The sequence below is a fragment of the Ursus maritimus genome, unplaced genomic scaffold (genome assembly GCF_017311325.1).
Source record: "Ursus maritimus isolate PB19 unplaced genomic scaffold, ASM1731132v1 scaffold_6, whole genome shotgun sequence".
Taxonomy (NCBI): domain Eukaryota; kingdom Metazoa; phylum Chordata; class Mammalia; order Carnivora; family Ursidae; genus Ursus; species Ursus maritimus.
In genome coordinates this window covers 34,263,240-34,277,550 of record NW_024426774.1, presented here as the reverse complement: position 1 = coordinate 34,277,550, position 14,311 = coordinate 34,263,240, and the positions used below count along the sequence as shown (strand labels likewise).

Sequence of the window (14,311 nt, the reverse complement as noted above, 5' to 3'; positions counted from 1 at the left end):
CTCAGGAAGGAGATTCCTGGCCTCATCACTGACTCAGGAAAGTCTCTTCTTTGGAGCCTCACTTTGTCCACCTGTCAAACGGGCAAATTCAGTATCTTTACCAACCCTCCTGCCCCTTAGGCCAAAGAAGAGCTTGGTATGTTTTGTTTCTTCTGGGGAAATCTTACCTTCAAAGTACAGTGCTTTTATTATAGACACTTATGACAACGACAGCAGCAGCAACTCAGGGCTTAATTACAATAGTTGGGAAGAGAAAGAGTGGGAGGCTGCAGGGTGGGGGCGGGGCTGCTCCTTTCCCACAGCCCCAAGCTTTTCCCACCTCCTGGGTCTAAACTCCCCTGCCACCTCTCTGAGTCAGGGAATACCAAAAAACCCTAAATGGACTTCACTGCACCACAGGTGGGTTATAGCAAGCTAGGAAAGGGCTATTTCTGGGGCAGGACTAACGTTAGGCAGTGCTCACGGTGGGGGTGGGGGATGGGGCTAGTTCTTACTAACATCTCCCATTGGAGGAGAGAGAGGAGAGAGCAGAGAGAGGAGACCAGCCCTTCCTCCTGGTGCCCCTGGCGCACCTGATGGGCTTAGGGGAATGGGATGCGGAGAGGGGTGGGCACAGGCTGCTAGCTGTCCTGCATAGTCTCAGGGCAGAGTGGTCAGGAGTCCCCCTCCAAGGGCTGGAGTTAGGCTTCCAGGGGGCAGTGATGGTTCTGGACCCTTCCTGGACCCGAGGGCCCAGCACCCCCAGCCCATTCCTCATTGCAGCCCTGATCCTCATCTCTGAGTCACCCTTTGATGAGGTTCTGTTTCCTGTCTGCACCCCGTTATTAACTGGACTATTCTTTCTCTGACAGTACTCTTGTCCCGGCTCGGAGGAAACTGTGGGTTCAGCCATAGGAGGGATTCTGCTGCAGGCTCAGCCCTGACTCAAATTTAAGTTACTTCTTTAGGGCTCACCCCAACCCCCACGAGCAGCCCGGAATCCCTGTGCCCCTCCCTCACCCCTGCGAACCAGGGCAGAGCCTCCCTCCAGGGCTCCCATTGGAGAATGGGGCTAACATGGAAACTTACAAACTTCTGCTACTTCTGTAAACACATGTTTATTGCACAGAAATTAGCAAGTACAGATAAGCAGGAAAATAATTTAAAATGACCATGATTCTACCCAGAGACAGTCAGTATTTTATTTCTTCAGTCCATGTGCTGGAAGCAGCTGTTTGCACTTCTTAAAGCATTGTATCTTTCAGGTCAAAATAGCCATTTCCACATCATTTTCTTTACTGACTGCCCTGTGTGTCCCGTGAGATGCTCATTTCACCATTTCCTCGGTGGTGGTGGCCATGAGGATAGTTTCCGTATCACGAATAATGCTGCCAGAAACATCCCCCAACCGTTTAGCAATATTTCCTCACAACCTGCTCAGCTACAGGCACCCTCTGGGTGTTGGGCAGACAGCCACTGACAAAGCAGAGACCTGTGTAGGCACATCTCTGGCCCTATCCTTGATTAGTTCCTTCAGCTGATGACTGGATGGGGCATTGCTGGGCCAAAGGGCACACCTTTGCCGGGATTCACCCTCCCAAAGGAGTGTGCCTGTCCCAGTGGCTCCTCTGAGAGACACTCTGGGCAAAGCCTGGTGGCCTCTCTGCTCCAGATTGGATCCGCGGCAGGTGCGGGCATAACCCAAGGGACAGAGCCCGGCCCAGAAGAAGCTGGGGGAGGAGCCTGATCCTGGCTTTGTGCCTTCTGCCAGCCCTTGGCCAGGCCTTCACTGGGTGGCTGTTTTCCCAGTCCCAGACTGGGCTGTTGGGTCTGGGTATGGAATATAGTATTTGAAATGGGGCCACCAAACGGTGCAGAGCTCCCGAGGTGTCTCCCCTACCTAGCTCGGAGGCGGCCCTCCCGGGAGGGTCTGAGGAGGGGGGAGGGGCCCGGGCTCCCACCCCAGGCCGCCGAGGGCGGGTCCGGGCCAGGCCCTGCCCCTCTACCCCAGGCCTCCGCCCCTGCCCTTCCAGCGCTGCGGGCGGGCGCACAGGTAGCTCAGGAGCCCAGACCTGCCGGGCCGGTTTTGAGAGCCACGGGGACGCCGGCTGGTGAAGGATGCACGGCCTGCCCTGCGCTCTGTCCGCACCCCCGGCCGCCTGAGCCCCGTCCTGCCTGCCCCGCAGCCCCCCGGCCCACCCCATGACGCGCGCGCCCGGCCTCCTGGCGCCCCTGCTGGGGCTGGGGCTTGGGCTGGGGCTGGGCCTGAGCCCGCCGGGGGCGGGGGCCGCGGACTGCGGGTCCCTCGGCCGCGCAGAGCGCCTGGCGTTCGCGCCGGCGGCCAGGGTCCATTGGCTGGCCCCTCGCGTCCGCCCTCCCGGGGCCCTGAACCCCCTGTACGGCACCGTGCGCCGCTTCCTTTCCGTGGTGCAGCTCAACCCCTTCCCCGCCGGTGAGTGCGCCCCTCCCTCGGGTGGGCCTCGGAGCTAGTGGGACCCTACTCCACGGGGGGCTCCCCTACCCTGTCAGCTGGCACCCGGAGGGCAGGGACCCCGGCCTTCCCCACCCCCGGCTTTCTTCCCAGAAGCCCCCGGGGCCGAGGGGCATAACCTGGAGACCTTCCTGCGTGACCTTGGGCAAGCCCTTTTTCCTTTCTGAGCCCCAGTTTAATCCCTTCAAGTGGAAGAACTTACATTAGAAGTTCTCAAAGACCTGGCTGAGATTTTCCTTGGGTCCAGTCGTGCTAGGGGTTGGGAGGACCAGGAGGGGCCACAGCCCTGTCCCTGCCAGCCTGTCCCCTGCCTCTTGAGGGAAAGGGCTGCTAGGCCCGGCCCCTTCTCTGCTTTTAACCAGGCTGGCGGCTTCTCCACTGCAGGGCCTAGCTGTAGGGTTCAGGAGGAGGGGTCGGCCAGGCCTCCTCTCAGCCACTTCCTCCTGTGGCAGCACTGAGGCCTGGGGATGATGGCCCAGGGCTTCTCCTAGGGTGTCATGGTGGTGGGAGCAGCCCTTCCAGAGATAACCCCTTCCCCTGGCTTGACTCTTTCCACAGAGCTGGTAAAGACCTTGCTGAATGAGCCATCCTCGGTGAAGGTGGATGAGGTGAGCCCTCGGGGCAGTGCGGGGGAGGGGGGAAGGGAGTCCAGGGTGAGAATGAGGGGCAGAAGTAGAAAGCCTCCTCAGCTCAGCCTACCTTGCTGGGTGTCCCCAGGGTGGGGTCCCAAGCATCCCTTCCCCCCTTCCATTAGCGCTGCACTTGGCAGACCTAATTTCAAACCACAAATCTGCCATTAACTGGCCCTGGGGTTTTGCAGGGAGCAAACATGGACTCCAGTTTCCTTGTTTACAAGCTGGTAAATAACAAGGACACCGTGCACCTTGCATGGGTTCAAGGAGATGTGTGCAAAGTGCCCGCTGTGTGTGCTTTCCCTCCCCTTCTGGTTTCCCTGTGGCGTCAGGCAGGAGCGGCCGCGGTGTGAGGGTCAGGACAGCCCCTCATGCCTGCTGCCTTGCCCAGGTGGTGCGGTACGAGGCGGGCTACGTGGTGTGTGCTGTGATCGCCGGCCTCTACCTGCTGGTGGTGCCCATCGCTGGGCTGTGTTTCTGTTGTTGCCGCTGCCGCCGGCGCTGTGGGGGCCGAGTGAAGACGGAGCACAAGGCCCTGGCCTGTGAGCGGGGCACCCTCATGGCCTTCCTGCTGCTGACCACCCTCGTGCTACTGTGAGGGGCACTCAGGCCAGGTGGGAGGCGTGGGCTGAGGCCCGAGGTGCCCATGGGCATCCAGCAAGCCCCTGCCTCCTCCCCCATCCCTGCAGGACTGGTGTGGTCTGTGCCTTTGTCACCAACCAGCACATGCACGAGCAGGTGGACCCCAGTGTTGAGGCCGTGCCTGAGATTCTGCTCAGCCTCCGGGGCCTGGTCTCCGATGTCCCTCAGGTAAGTACCGAGTAACCCCTCGCTCCGGGACCCTGCGGGAGCACCAGCCCCAGGCAGGACAGAATAGCGCAAGTCCTCCCCCTTTCAGCGCGTACCTGACTGCCCCCTGCTGGAGAGTTGCTATAATACATAAACGCACCCAGGGCATCTTCCCGATGACCACTCAGCTGCGTGTGGCATCCTGGGAGAGAGCTGGGGAAGGGACGAGAGAAGGGCTGTCAGGTGACAGGGGGAGAGCAGCCTCATGACCCTGTGTTCACCTAGGAGCTGCAGGCCGTGGCACAGCAGTTCTCCCTTCCCCAGAAGCGAGTCTTGGAGGACCTGGACGGTGAGGGTTACAGCTGGCTGACAGACTGGCGGGCCCCTGGATCCCCCTGGTCCGGCCTGCCTTGGGGGACCCTCTCATCCCCTTATCCTGGGCTCCACCGGGGCATGCCCTCGAAGAGGCAGGGATGGGGCCCAGCTGGGGAGCACGGTAGTCACTGTGCTGCAGGACCGAGAAGCCAGCACCTACCCTGCAGAGCACAGTGCAGGGCCTGGGAAGGCTGCGTGGGTGGGTGAAGAAGGTGCCCAGGCTCCTGGGGGCCAGCCCGGCAGACCGCCTTGTGCTCTCCAGGTGTCGGCATGAGCATTGGGAGCACCATCCACACCCGGCTCAGGAGCACCGTGTACGAGGTGCTGGCCTCCGTGAGCAACCTGGGCCAGGGTGAGCGGGGTCAGCGGCCTGGGTGGGCGGCGCTTGCCCCCCCCCCCCCCCCCCCCAGTGACTTCCTCACAGCTCTATCCTAGGATTCCCAACCTGGCTTAGCATGCCCTAGGGCATCTCTGTTAGGACTACAGAGGTTAACAACTCACATCCCTTGGGGTGGGGGAGGGGGGGTGTTCTAGTTCCCACAAGGCCTCTGAGGTTGCCGGGTCCAGAAGGGGTCTCTCAGCCCTGCAGGTCTCTGTGGATCACCTCCAAGCCCTGAACAGCACGTTGGTGGAGCTACGGAAGGGACAGCAGGACCTGGAGCCGGCCGTCCGCGAGCACCGTGAGCGCCTCCTTGCCCTGCTGCAGGAGCCCGGCTGCCAGGGCTGCACCGAGGCCCAGAGCCGGGCTGGTGCCCTGGAGCTGGGAGCTGACTTCCAGAAGGTGAGGGCCTCCTGAAGGGAAGGGGGCACCTCCTCCCCTCTGCACACAGCCTGCCAGCGGGCGAGAGCTTTCCTGGGCCACATGCTGTGCTGTGAGCTTCCTGTGTCTTAGCTCCTTGAGTTCTCCTTGCCATCTAGGAGGTGGTCCGTGTTCTGCACGTGGGGACAGTGAGGGCTCCTCCCATCCTCCCTCAGGGTTCCCCCGTGGCCTCTCCATGGACTTTGTGGTACCACCGCCCCCATTTCAGGTATCCCCCGTGGACGATGTCCTGCATCGGCTGAGGGGCGTCCCAGAGGCCAACTTCTCCAGCATGGTCCAGGAGGTGAGTGCCTGCCCGGTGTATGCGACTTCCCCACCACCTGGTAGCTTACCAGTGAGGGGGCCTCATTTTCCCCCTTTGGGGGTGGGAACCCAGTTGAACCTAAGACTCAGATCAAAGCAGGGCCTTACCACATGGCTCCCTTGGCTAGAGGCTCATGATGCTGGTCCTCGAGTGCATGCAGTCTGGTGGGGGAGGCAGGCCTGGAACTCAGAAAGAGGAGCTGGGCCCCACGAGGTGGTGGGGGCTGGGGTGGCCAGGGAGCGAGAACACGAGCCAAGCCCTGGAGGTACAGTCCTCGGTGCAGATGGGCTGTGGGGGAGGGTGCAGCATGAGTCAGCTCCTGTGACCCAGGGCCTGGAAAATGCCAGAGTTGGGGAAATGGTGAGTCACCTGTGCTGGGTGGCTGGAGCCGAAGGTCCCAGGAGGAAGGCGATGGGAGCTGAGGCTGGAGGAGTAGGTTGGAGCTGGACTTCAGGGAACGAGGGCTGGCATCACGCACAGGATGGATGGAAGAGGAGAGCATGGCAAGAACAGTCTCGGCAAGAGGGATGGGGAGAGAAAGGAGGGGTCTCCCAGGAGCAGTGTTTTGGGGAGCTGAGCCAGGCTGGGCTGAGGGAGCAGAGAAGAGGCCATCCACCAAGAGAACAAAGAGAGGCTTGTTTCCTGATTTCCTGAGCTGGGAGCGCTGAGCGGCATGCCCTCCCCCGGGTCTGCTGCTGTCCAGAGTCCCTCCAGCTGGGACCGTGGATGCAAAGCAGGAGGCATAGTTGCCTTTTGTTCTGGCAGGAGAACAGCACCTTCAATGCCCTCCCGATCCTGGCGGCCTTGCAGACGGCCAGCGTGGTCAAAGGTGAGGCCCTGTCCGGCTGGGTTGACTGCCGAGCATGCCACTCCCACCAGAGAGGCTCTGGGAGAGGGCTGTGGGGGTGGGGGTGGAGGGTGAAGGCTGTCCTCCATCGGGGTCTGGTCAGAGAGTGGGCCCTCTCTGGGGGTCCCAGACGTTCTCCCGGCCCATCCATCTCCTCCCTGGGCCCCTGGGTGCCTTCCCCCTCCCATAAATCCCTGCTGCTTTGGGGCAGAGCTGAAGAAGGTGGTGGCCCAGAGGCCTGAAGGGCTGACAACACTGGCCGAAGAGTTCCCAGGCTGGGAGGCAGCCTCTCGCTGGAGCCGGGCGCTGGAGGAGGTGGAAGAGAGGAGCCGCCCCTACCTGAAGGAGGTGCAGAGATACGAGAAATACAGGTGCGACGGAGCCCGTGGGCTTGAGGGGGGGATAGGCAGCCCAGCCTCTCAGCCGCGCTGGGCCCAATTTGGAGCCCTCATCAACCCCCGGCTATCTGGAGCGTCTGCCTCCGTTTCAGCCAAGACCCCTTACGCCTTGGGCCTCTGTCTCCGCCTTGGCGATGTGTCCTTGGGACCTGAGCCTGGGGACCCCGTAGGAGGTGGGCCCCCACCTAGCCACTAGGTGCTATGCCAGCCCATCCCGGTGCCTCCCTTCTCAGTGACACCGCACCCTGTCTGTGGCAGGTGGATTTTGGGCTGCGTGTTGTGCTCCGCAGTCCTGCTTGTGGTCGTCTGTAACCTGTTGGGCCTCAACCTGGGCATCTGGGGGCTGTCTGCCAGGGAGGACCCCAGCCACTCGGAAGCCAAGGGCGAGGCTGGAGCCCGCTTCCTCCTGATGTAAGATGGGCTGGGGCAGGGGAAGGGTCTCTCCCACCGGGCTGGCTGGATTCCTCTCATGCCCGTAGACAGCTCCTAGTGTGCCTACAGGAGCAAGTCCTGGGAACTGAGGCTGAGCCAGAAATAGGCTGAGCTCTACGTCTGGCCCTGGCACCGACTCACTGGGTGATTGTGGGCCAATTACTAACCCATCTGGGCCTCCACATCCTCATCTGTGTAAAAGGGTTGGACTAGAGCAGGATTGGCAAATAAGAAGCACTTCCCCCTTCCATACCAGTGGTAATTATAGTAACCGATGGGCACTCTTTTCCACTGAGCCAGACGTAGCCTCAGAATCCTTCTTAATCCAGCATTTAGATAGCACCCAATGGGAGGCAGCCCCAGAGGTTGAATCTGTTTGCCATCTCTGGACTAGATGGTTTCCAAGGCTGCCACGTTCAGTTGTGCAGTCTGGTCACTGCATCATGGTGCCTGACCAAAGGGGCGAGTGGAGGCTGAAATCTAGCCCGTGTTCTGTTCTCCAAGCCTCAAACCCTGGCATGGGGCTGTGCCTATCCCACAGAGAAGCGCTACAGGTCAGCAGCACTGGTCCCATTCAGCCCCTCTGAGCTTCGGCCCCTACTGCACCAAGTGCCTCTGTTGAGGGCTGAGCTCTGGAGCCGGTCTCCTCCACGAGCCCTAGGCTCAGAGGCGGGCCATCCTGTGTCTTCGAGCAAAGCAGCTACTCTCTCCTCTAGGCTGCCAGGGCCAGCCAGGGCATCAGTGATAGGTGGGAGTGGGGGGCTGGGGAGGGGGCCAGCCAGTAGTTGTGACTTCTCCTTCCTGGCCCTAGGAGGCTGAGTCCTCAAAGGGCTCTGCCCTGGGGCTGACTCGCTGACCATGCCAGCTGCCCCCCATGTGGTGGGACAGAGGGAGCCAGCCTCCTCTCTCCCACCTCAGCCCCATCCCTCTGCCTTCCCCAGAGGTGCGGGCTTCAGCTTCCTCTTCGCTGCGCCCCTCATCCTCCTTGTCTTTGCCACCTTCCTGGTGGGCGGCAACGTGCAGACACTGGTGTGCCAGAGCTGGGAGAGCAAGGAGCTCTACAAGGTGATCCTGCCTGCCCTGCTCTGGGTCCCAGAGAGAGGTGGAGGGCACCAGGCTCTAGGGGAGCTGGGGTGGCCTTGCCCTCAGCCTGCTCAGGGCCCTTTTCCCTTTGCCCCATTTCCAGTTTGCAGACACCCCAGGGAACTTGCCCCCGTCCATGAACTTGTCTCAGCTTCTTGGCCTGAAGAAGAACATCAGCATCCTCCTGGCCTATCAGTGAGTGGGAAGCCTTGGCAGGGGATGGGGTGCAGGGAGGAGCTGAGGGAGGGGATGTCAGCCCCCACCTGCTGTCCTTTCCTCCCACCTTCAATGTCAATTCTTCCTCCCCAGGCAGTGCAGGGAAGGGGCCGCGCTCTGGAGTGTCCTGCAGCTCAATGACTCCTACGACCTGGAGGAGCACCTGAATATCAGCCAGGTGAGGGAACCTTCTGGAAGGCTATGGGGATCCCTCCTGCAGAACCCCCCCCCCCCGCCTTGCCTCTGTGGTGGGACCATCTTATTGAACCCGAGAAGTCTGCAAGAGTGATGGAGGTACCTTGGGGGCAGAGGCCCCAGGTGCAAGCTCAGGGCCTGGCCTGGGGCAAGAGGCCAGGATGGTTTCTAGGGTGTGTGGGAGGATGGGTGAGTGCCTGGGGGCACAGCTCCAAGCACTGTGCTCCAGGAAGAACTGAACACAGCTGCAGTTGTAGCAGGAAGGGCTGGGACAGTGAGTGACAGGGCTAGCGTGTACGTGTCCTGAGGTCAGGCATTGGTTGGGATGCTGTAGTCAGTAGTAGGGTGGTTGGGGATGGGGTGTGACAGTGAAAACGAAGGTGATGATATTGGGAGTCCCTGGGGGAGGGCTCCCCTGAGGCCCTCCCCTGAGCTCCCATAGGCATAAAGGTGGGCCAGGGAAGCTATTTTATAGTGGGTGGCTAGGGAAGGTCTGCGTGGCTGTCTACTAGACAGATAGCACTGTTGGAGAGGTAGGTCTTGGTGGGGGTGGTTTGGAGTGGTGAGAAGCAGAGGCCTCCTGGGAAACTGTCTGGGGCTGGAAGTATCCAAGGTGGGGGCCCTGGATATCCAGAAGGAGGGTCCTGAGGGCCTGGTGACTCCTCACCAAGGATAGCAGCTCTGGGGTCCTGGCTCGGCAGCTGGGCATGCCCTCACCCTGTCCCCCGCCCTCCCTCAGTACACTGCCAAGCTGCAGCAGGAGTTGCAGAACCTCAAAGTAGACATGAAGAATCTGGACCTGCTGAGCCCAGCCGCCCACCGGGACCTGGAAGCCCTGCAGAGCAGTGGGATCGAGAAAATCCACTATTCCAGCTTCCTTGTTCAGGTCCGCAGGGAACGTCTCAGGCCAGACCATGGCAGACAGAGGGGCTTCCAGAGGAGCTGGGCCGAGGGGTGGTGCTTTGTGTCATCACAGCCCTCCACTTTCCCTCCATTTTTCTACATGTCCCTGGGGGGGGTGGTCTCTTCCTGTTGGGGGTGTCCACACACCATGTGCCCCGGTCTGGGCTGGGCAGGAACGAACGTGCTCCCCTCAACAGCACGTGTCGCTGTTCATGGTCCTGAACCCACTGCTGTGGCGAATGCTGGAGGGAGGTGGCCTCTTCATTGGGTTACACCAGAGGGCGCCTCATTGTTTTTTGTTTTTTTGGGGGGTTTTTTCTATCCTAATAGAAAATTCCTGATATATTTCACAGTTTCAGGTCAAACCCACTGTGACCCATATGCCACAATAGACTTAGCTAGTGTGGGGTACTTCTGAATAGACTGGGAATTTGAGGGCTGGGGGAGCCAGAGTGCATTCCCTCTCGGCCTTTCCTGTCTGTCTCCAGATCCAGAAGCCCGTGGTGAACACCAACATGGAGAAGCTGGCCCAGGAGCTGGAAGAACTGGCCCGGACCCAAGTGAGAAGGGGCCAGAGACCCCACTGGGCAGGCATGAGTCAGAGGCCCGGGAGGTGGGAGAGGGTGGGGTGCTTGGACTGGGAAGGAGCACGAAGGCAAAGGCCGGGGATTGCAGGGTTCCCACCAGTGAGCACTGAGCCCTGAGTGGGCTTAAGAGTTTTGCAATATCAGTTCTGACTCAAGCTCTACCTGCAGTGGGCTGTGTGGCCATGGGCAGGTCATTGAGCATCTTCAGGCCTCGGTTTCTTGATCTGTAAAGTGGCTTATCCTCCTCCTCAGATCAGATGAAGTAACTGGTCTGACGTCACACAGTGGGGCAAGCGTTGCTAAGTGCACACTGCTCGTGGGGTCGGCCAGGGCAGGTGTGAGGACAGTGCTGTGGACTACATGTCATGGTAATTATCCTCGAGAAGCTTAAACTCTACTGGAAAAAAAAAAGCATTTTGTATTTATAAATATTTAGAGCTTAAAAAGTGCTTCTGGAGACATTGACTCCACACCAAGTGCGTGTGATGGGTGGAGTGAGGAGTCGTCCTGTCTTAGGAGAGGCCACTGCAGTTCAGACGACCTTGGTGTGGCTGGCTTAGAGGCCCCTAGGAAGCTAGCGGTGGACCTAGAACTTGGGCTTTGTGCCCCCAAACCTGGATCAGGCCCAGGAGCTTAAGGAGGCCTTGGTTTTCTGCCTCTGAGCCCAGCACTTTCCACGTCTTCTCAGTATGTCGGACTGAACAGTTGGGTAAAGAAAATGTTGGCAAAGTCTGGCCTGTCCTGGCAGAATGCCATTCTCATCTCTGTCTCCCCTCAGGGCAGTTCAGTGCTGGGGCAGCAGCTGCAGGAGGAGGCCCAAGGGCTCAGAAACCTCTATCAGGAAAGGGTCCTCCCCCAGCAGAGCCTTGTGGTAAGTTTGGAGGCTCAGGAAGCCTGGAACCTGGGGAAGAGGAGAGGCAGGGAGGGGTGAAAGAGGAGGGAGGGGCAGGGAACCTTCTTTCTCTATACATCCCTTCCCTTAACCAGCCTTGCTGTCTCCTCCACAGGCCGAGCTCAACTTCACTGTCAGGGCCCTGGCATCCTCAGCCCCGAATCTCCAGGTGGCTGCTGGGGATGGAGAGGGTGGGGTGGAGCGGGTGGGCAACAGAGGGGAAAAGGAAGGAAGGGCCCTGCTGGCTTGGGAGCTCATCTACTCTGCCAAGTCCCCCTGGAGGTTGAGGCTGGGGGGTGGGAAGAAATGGGGGTGGATCCGCAGACCCTTAAAGACCACCATCTTTGGCCTCTGTGTCTTAGGGCCTAACACCCCCGACCCAAGGTGAGTATGTGTGTGACACATTGAATTAATGAATGGGTGAGTGAACGCGTGGCTGCTCCCTGACTGAGCAAGGGTCTGAATCAAGCCTCTCTCCTTTCGCCCAGGTGGAGACCTCTGGTGTCTTGGACAAGGTCACTTACCTAAAAGGAGAGCTGCCAACCTGGGCCACCAGCATCTTGAGGAATGTGAGTGGGCCATGGAGCGGGGCAGGGGGGCTGCCTCATGGTCAGAGAAGGACTGAGGTGCTAAGGCACATGGAGCTTCTGCCCAGGCTTCTCCTCCTCCCTGTCCCCTCACCGTGGCTCCCAGGAAACCAGCTCGGCCTGTCCTGCTGGTGCTGGCCATGGGGGTGGGGGAAGGGGGGCTGGGACATCTACCAGCCGTGGGCTCCTCTCTCTCCTGCAGGAAAGTGAGTGTTTCCTGACCCGGGAGGTGGGTTACTTCTCCCAGTATGTGGCCTGGGTAAGAGAGGAGGTGAGTGGGGGTCCAGGCCCTCCTGGCCCCAGGCAGGCTCCCACTGGTACCAGCTCTTCACACTGTTGCACCCCTCCTCTGTCCCCTGGAGCCCCTGGGGGTGCCCTGGGCCTTCAGCATTGAACCCAAACTCTGCCCCTGGCATCTGCACCCCTGCTCCCTGGCGGGGCTCTGCTCACTTGGCCTCTGCCGCAGCCCGTCTCTGAGGCCTGTGAGCTGGGCCAGCCGTGGCTGTCCAGGGCCTTGCCCCCGTGCCCTTCCTCATGCCGGACCCTTTGCCCAGCTCTCCAGGCGCACCGCCTCCTGCAGGCCTGTGCAAGCTGTCGGGCACCCACACTGGGCGGGTGCAGTCTTGCCGAACCCCGAGTGTGCGTGTGTGTGCGTGCACAGCACAAGTGGGGCCCCTCCAGGGAGAGTGTGAACTTAAAGAACTGTCCTGGGCACACAGTAGGCACCTAATACAGGCTGGCGAATAGGATGGAAAAGGCAGGAGCAGAGCAATGAGCCCATGTCAGTGTGTCCTCATCGCTACGTTCCTGCATCCACGTGCCTGTGTGCAACTGTGCCGTGGCTCCCAGCGGTGTCCCTGGACCGGTCTCTGTCCCTGTCCCCCTCTTTCTCTGAGTATGGGGTCTACACCCGCGCGTCTGAGTGTCTCTGCACGCACCCGCCTCATGTTGACACCGCAGGTGACTCAGCGCATTGCCACCTGCCAGCCTCTCTCCGCAGCCCTGGACAATGGCCGTGTGGTCCTGTGTGACATGATGGCCGACCCCTGGGTGAGTGCCTCCAGCTCCTCAGGGCTCATGGACGTGGAGGCCCCCAGGAAGGGGCAGCATGAGCGGGGCCTGAGGTGAAGCAGGAGCACTGCCTCCGGGCCTGCCGGTCAGAACTTCCTCTCAGCCCTGAGCATGCCTCCCCAGGCCCCTCACTGAGTCAGTGGGAGGCCTGCGGGTGGGACGAAGTCGCTGCCTAGCCACAGCGAGCTGACCTCACATCCTCTGTTCTAGAACGCCTTCTGGTTCTGCCTGGCATGGTGCACCTTCTTCCTGATCCCCAGCATCATCTTTGCTGTCAAGACCTCCAAATACTTTCATCCCATTTGGAAACGCCTCAGGTGAGGAGGCTGCCAGGACTGAGGGGGGCAGCAGGGGTCCAGGAAGGAGTCCTAGTCGCTGGGTACTGACCCCCTGCCACACCCCCTCCTGAGATCTTCCCAGCAGACAAGGCTCATGCCGAGCTCTGAAGAGTCACATGCTCTGAGCACTCCGGGGCTAGAAAGTTCTTTCCTGTGTCTGCCCCACAGCCTTCCTGTTGCAACACACCCGCCCATGCGCAGCTTTTGGGAACTCTTCCTGTCCCTGGAGAGCTTCTCAGGAGAACATCAGTGCTCTGGGCTTGTCCCTGTGTTGGGGCTGAGGGTCTCTGTCTGGGGGTTCACTCACTTCCTTTTTCTGACGTCACAGCTCCACCAGCTCGGAGGAGACTCAGCTCTTCCACATCCCCCGGGTCACCTCCCTGAAGCTGTAGGACCCCAGTGCGTGAGTTTCCCCACCCCCTTGGTTCCTTGGTGCTGGGAATGGGGAGTAGGAAGGGAAAGGAAGGGTTTGGGATCTGGAGTCTCTAGGGCCCAGGAGGGCAGGAAGGTTCTGGGGCTTGGTGGGTTCTGAGTGTTGGATCTGGCCCACCCAGCCTGAGCCCTGCCTTCCCCACCTTCCCGCTTCCCTGTTCAGTTCTTGATCCATAACAGGGGTATTTGCTGGCTGCAAGGTGATGCCAGGGGCTGCCCGCCCTCCTCCTGCTTGGACTTGAACTGGACCAGAGGACTTCCGTTGCTCTTGCTCAGAGCCCAGACTGTCATCAGGCCTGGATTGTCCTTCAGCTCCAGTTACCTGAGCCCATTTTACCTATTTCTTCCCCACCCCCTTGCTGCTCATGAACCCCTTTTATCATTCTCAAAAGCACATTTAACTTTTGTTGAGCTGCAGGAACCAATAGGTTCTCCCGGGTGTCGGTCTCTTCTCCTCCTTGCTGCAACGTATTAGCATCAGGGGAAGCCTGTTCTCCACCTATTGGAACCCTTCCTCCGCCCCATGGGTGAGACAGAGGCCCTGCTCAACCCCATTCTGTCACTATCTGCCCCATCCCTTGCCCACGCCTCCCCCCACTCCTCTCCGAGCTCCTGCCCCTTTTCATCATTTGACCTGCCCACCTGTCCTAGCTTCACTCTGCCCCAGCCCTTACGTCCTCCCCCTAGGGATACGCTTTTCCCTGCTTTGTCCCCTTTCTACCTTAACCCACTACCTTGCTGGCACCCAGGGACCCCTCCTGCCCAACTAAGCTAATCAGGTAAAGCCACCAAGCAGGCCAGGGGCCACTAGGGCTCTGCCTCATGGCCCTCGAGCCCTCCACTGCCCAGGCACCTGGACCTCCACAGGCTCTGGCCTGGATTTCTGGCCACCCTGTGGAGTGAGGGAGGCCTGTCTGAGGGCTGAGTCCCTTGCCTGCAC

At 60.3% G+C, this 14,311-nt stretch overlaps 1 protein-coding gene across 1 annotated transcript; it reads left to right on the top strand.

Annotated features, from left to right (window-relative positions):
- Nucleotides 1-2,181: 2,181 nt before the first annotated feature.
- Nucleotides 2,182-13,385, top strand: PROM2 (prominin 2). The gene is made up of 23 exons (XM_008700532.2): nucleotides 2,182-2,431; nucleotides 3,029-3,078; nucleotides 3,494-3,696; nucleotides 3,792-3,912; nucleotides 4,177-4,240; nucleotides 4,529-4,618; nucleotides 4,848-5,047; nucleotides 5,295-5,369; nucleotides 6,156-6,219; nucleotides 6,449-6,608; nucleotides 6,894-7,046; nucleotides 8,009-8,132; nucleotides 8,254-8,345; nucleotides 8,460-8,544; nucleotides 9,301-9,447; nucleotides 9,953-10,024; nucleotides 10,830-10,922; nucleotides 11,059-11,112; nucleotides 11,432-11,512; nucleotides 11,733-11,801; nucleotides 12,491-12,580; nucleotides 12,812-12,918; nucleotides 13,268-13,385. Exons 1-23 carry the CDS (start codon nucleotides 2,182-2,184, stop codon nucleotides 13,329-13,331), a joined length of 2,508 nt encoding a protein of 835 aa, XP_008698754.2. The 3' UTR covers nucleotides 13,332-13,385.
- The last annotated feature ends 926 nt before the right edge of the window (nucleotides 13,386-14,311 follow it).

Excerpts from the sequence above, each read along its gene's own strand:
- PROM2 (XM_008700532.2), top strand. The coding sequence starts at position 2,182 with ATGACGCGCGCGCCCGGCCTCCTGGCGCCCCTGCTGGGGCTGGGGCTT. Across the intron at positions 3,697-3,791 it reads CTGACCACCCTCGTGCTACT|GACTGGTGTGGTCTGTGCCT; the intron begins GTGAGGGGCACT and ends CCATCCCTGCAG. Across the intron at positions 4,619-4,847 it reads CGTGAGCAACCTGGGCCAGG|CCCTGCAGGTCTCTGTGGAT; the intron begins GTGAGCGGGGTC and ends GGGGTCTCTCAG.